A 2,086-nucleotide genomic window follows, 5' to 3' on the forward strand; every position below is an offset into this window, starting at 1 on the left:
TCAAGACCTTGATGATGCATAGCTAAAAAAGTCCATTCCTTTTTCTCATGGACTTGAATGTGTATGTTTGTTATGTATAAGAAGAATAGAGAAGAAGTGTTTCTTTTTATAATTTTTATCTTGGGATCTTTCATAAAAAGTGTAGGTATCATGTTGTAATATTGGAGATGTGACGTATGGGAATTGTAATTGAATTTTATGTCACTTTTGATACTTTTCTGTAATATATTTTCTTCTTTATATAAATACTTGTTGTAATAGAGTAACTATTGTCTTTTTTATCTGTTGTTATGCAAAAAGTAACAGTATTGATTACCTAACTATACTATAAACTGATTTATAAAACATAACAAATAATGGTGTTTCAAGAGGGTTGTTCTTGTAACAAAAGTCTCTCCAGTTTCATTGTGGAGGTGTAGAAAGGTGGGATTGATCTTTTAGACTCTACAGAAAAGTCGAGAGTTTACAGAGTGAAACTGAAACCTAATTGACGGATGGATGAGAGTTACATAAGAGATCATAACTGGTGTTTTTAGTGGTGATGTATACTCTCAAACCATGTGCTGAGCCAAAGCAAGGATCTTGAGCTGTTTCTTGTTCCGCATTTCATGTGGGACAGGACCAAACACTCGGGTACCAGTTGGTTGGTTAAACTCCACTTTGTTCTTCTTATTCTCCTCCGGTTTCTTCTTCTTCTTCTCCTTAATGCCCACAACTACAATCGCATTGTCATCAAACTTGACTTGGCTTCCATCAACGCGCCCTTTCTGCATCGCAGCACGCACAACCACACCATAAACGACCTTTCCTTTCTTCACTTTACCTTTTGGAATCGCCTCTTTCACAGAACCAACAATGATATCGCCAAGTCTTGCTCCTTTCTTATTAGCTTTCAGGGATTGAATGCACTTCACCTCTTTTGCACCTGAGTTATCCACGACTTTGAGAGTCGTCCCCATTTGAATGAATGTCCTTTGTTGCTGCTGTAACTTGGAAAAAAAAATCATCAGGACACAATTCACAGGCTAAGAAAGTTTCATCAAGATTGGCAAATATTATATATCTTGAAGAGGCTTTTTGACCTGAGAGAGGATGTTTCCATTCATAATTCCATTGGAGGAATTCATCAAACCAGAGAAAGCATTGCTAAGACTTCCAATCAATGAGCGTCCTGCTCCATATTTTTCGATGAATCAAATCAAAACAGAGAAGCATTAGTTAGTGACATCAACAAACACAAGAACAAAAAAAATGTTTACTCTTGACTCTGCATTTCATGAACCAAGCAAAGATCATGACTCAAATCAATTACAAATTCAACGAGACAAATACGTGAAACTAACAATGACACATATCTTCTTCTCAAANTTTTTTTTTTTTTTTTTTTTTTTTTGTGCCAGCCAAACTCACAAAGAGTGTAGAAGAATTAAGATCATTTCGAAACTTTAAACACGGTTCTTCGTAGTACTCTCAGTGTTGCATAAGATGTAATAGCATGGGAGTAGAGATATTATTTTATTGAAAGAAGTAAACTTTATCGAACATATATAATAATATAAACCCAAAAAAAATTGGGCCTAAAAGAAAGAATGAATAGTAGGAGATGAAAACATAAGTACCTCGGGAGAATCTGGAAGCTAAAGCTGCGGCCATTTCTGCGATTTGGAGGTTTCAGTCGTAGTGTACGGCTCAGGGCCAGGATCTGAGAGTGAATGAATGAATCGTACGATTGATTTGCACAAATGTAATGTCCGAAGTTTTAGGGTTTTCCTTTTACCCGTCTCCATCATCAGGGATTTGTGTAGTGATAAGCTCTTAAGTTATATAAGCAGAGAAAGCGATAAAATGTTCAAAAAGTGGGCGTGCCGGAGTGGTTATCGGGCATGACTAGAAATCATGTGGGCTTTGCCCGCGCAGGTTCGAATCCTGCCGCTCACGTTTTTAAAATTCTCCCTTTTATTTTCTATCATATTTACCCTAATATCTCAAACAAAACGAAAATATATTTTCTTATCTTTGCATTTATCAGCAGGGCTACAGCTTATTTTCCAACTATCTTTACTTTTTTTTTTTTTTTTTTTTTTTA

At 35.8% G+C, this 2,086-nt stretch overlaps 2 protein-coding genes and 1 non-coding gene across 4 annotated transcripts in view; 2 read left to right on the forward strand and 1 right to left on the reverse strand.

Moving 5' to 3' along the window:
* The window catches only part of LOC104743357 (protein phosphatase 2C 7-like), a 3,987-nt gene extending 3,828 nt beyond the window's left edge, over nt 1-159 (forward strand). The window contains exon 5 of the mRNA XM_010464453.2: nt 146-159. Coding sequence (XP_010462755.2) covers nt 146-159 — 14 coding nt within the window. The remainder of the gene's footprint in view (nt 1-145) is intronic.
* On the reverse strand, nt 358-1,749 carry LOC104740450 (50S ribosomal protein HLL, mitochondrial-like). Of its 2 annotated transcripts, none has more exons than XM_010461052.2 (3): nt 1,620-1,749; nt 1,083-1,171; nt 358-980 (listed from the first exon to the last, which is right to left on the reverse strand). In XM_010461052.2, exons 1-3 carry the CDS (start codon nt 1,651-1,653, stop codon nt 552-554), a joined length of 552 nt encoding a protein of 183 aa, XP_010459354.1. In that variant the 5' UTR covers nt 1,654-1,749; the 3' UTR covers nt 358-551. The 2 variants fall into 2 exon arrangements, with proteins under 2 accessions (XP_010459354.1, XP_010459353.1); XM_010461051.2 differs by having other exon boundaries at nt 358-983; nt 1,620-1,653.
* On the forward strand, nt 1,857-1,938 carry TRNAS-AGA. Its single transcript has one exon. It is a non-coding gene; the product is annotated as a tRNA-Ser (tRNA).

This window comes from Camelina sativa, chromosome 14 (assembly GCF_000633955.1).
Source record: "Camelina sativa cultivar DH55 chromosome 14, Cs, whole genome shotgun sequence".
Lineage (NCBI taxonomy): Eukaryota > Viridiplantae > Streptophyta > Magnoliopsida > Brassicales > Brassicaceae > Camelina > Camelina sativa.

Bases quoted from the DNA above. Each gene is read 5' to 3' on its own strand.
- LOC104740450 (XM_010461051.2), bottom strand. From the start codon at position 1,653: ATGGCCGCAGCTTTAGCTTCCAGATTCTCCCGAG. The intron at 1,172-1,619 runs GTACTTATGTTT...AATATGGAGCAG, and splicing joins AGCTTCCAGATTCTCCCGAG to GACGCTCATTGATTGGAAGT. The intron at 984-1,082 runs GTCAAAAAGCCT...TCCAAGTTACAG, and splicing joins ATGGAAACATCCTCTCTCAG to CAGCAACAAAGGACATTCAT.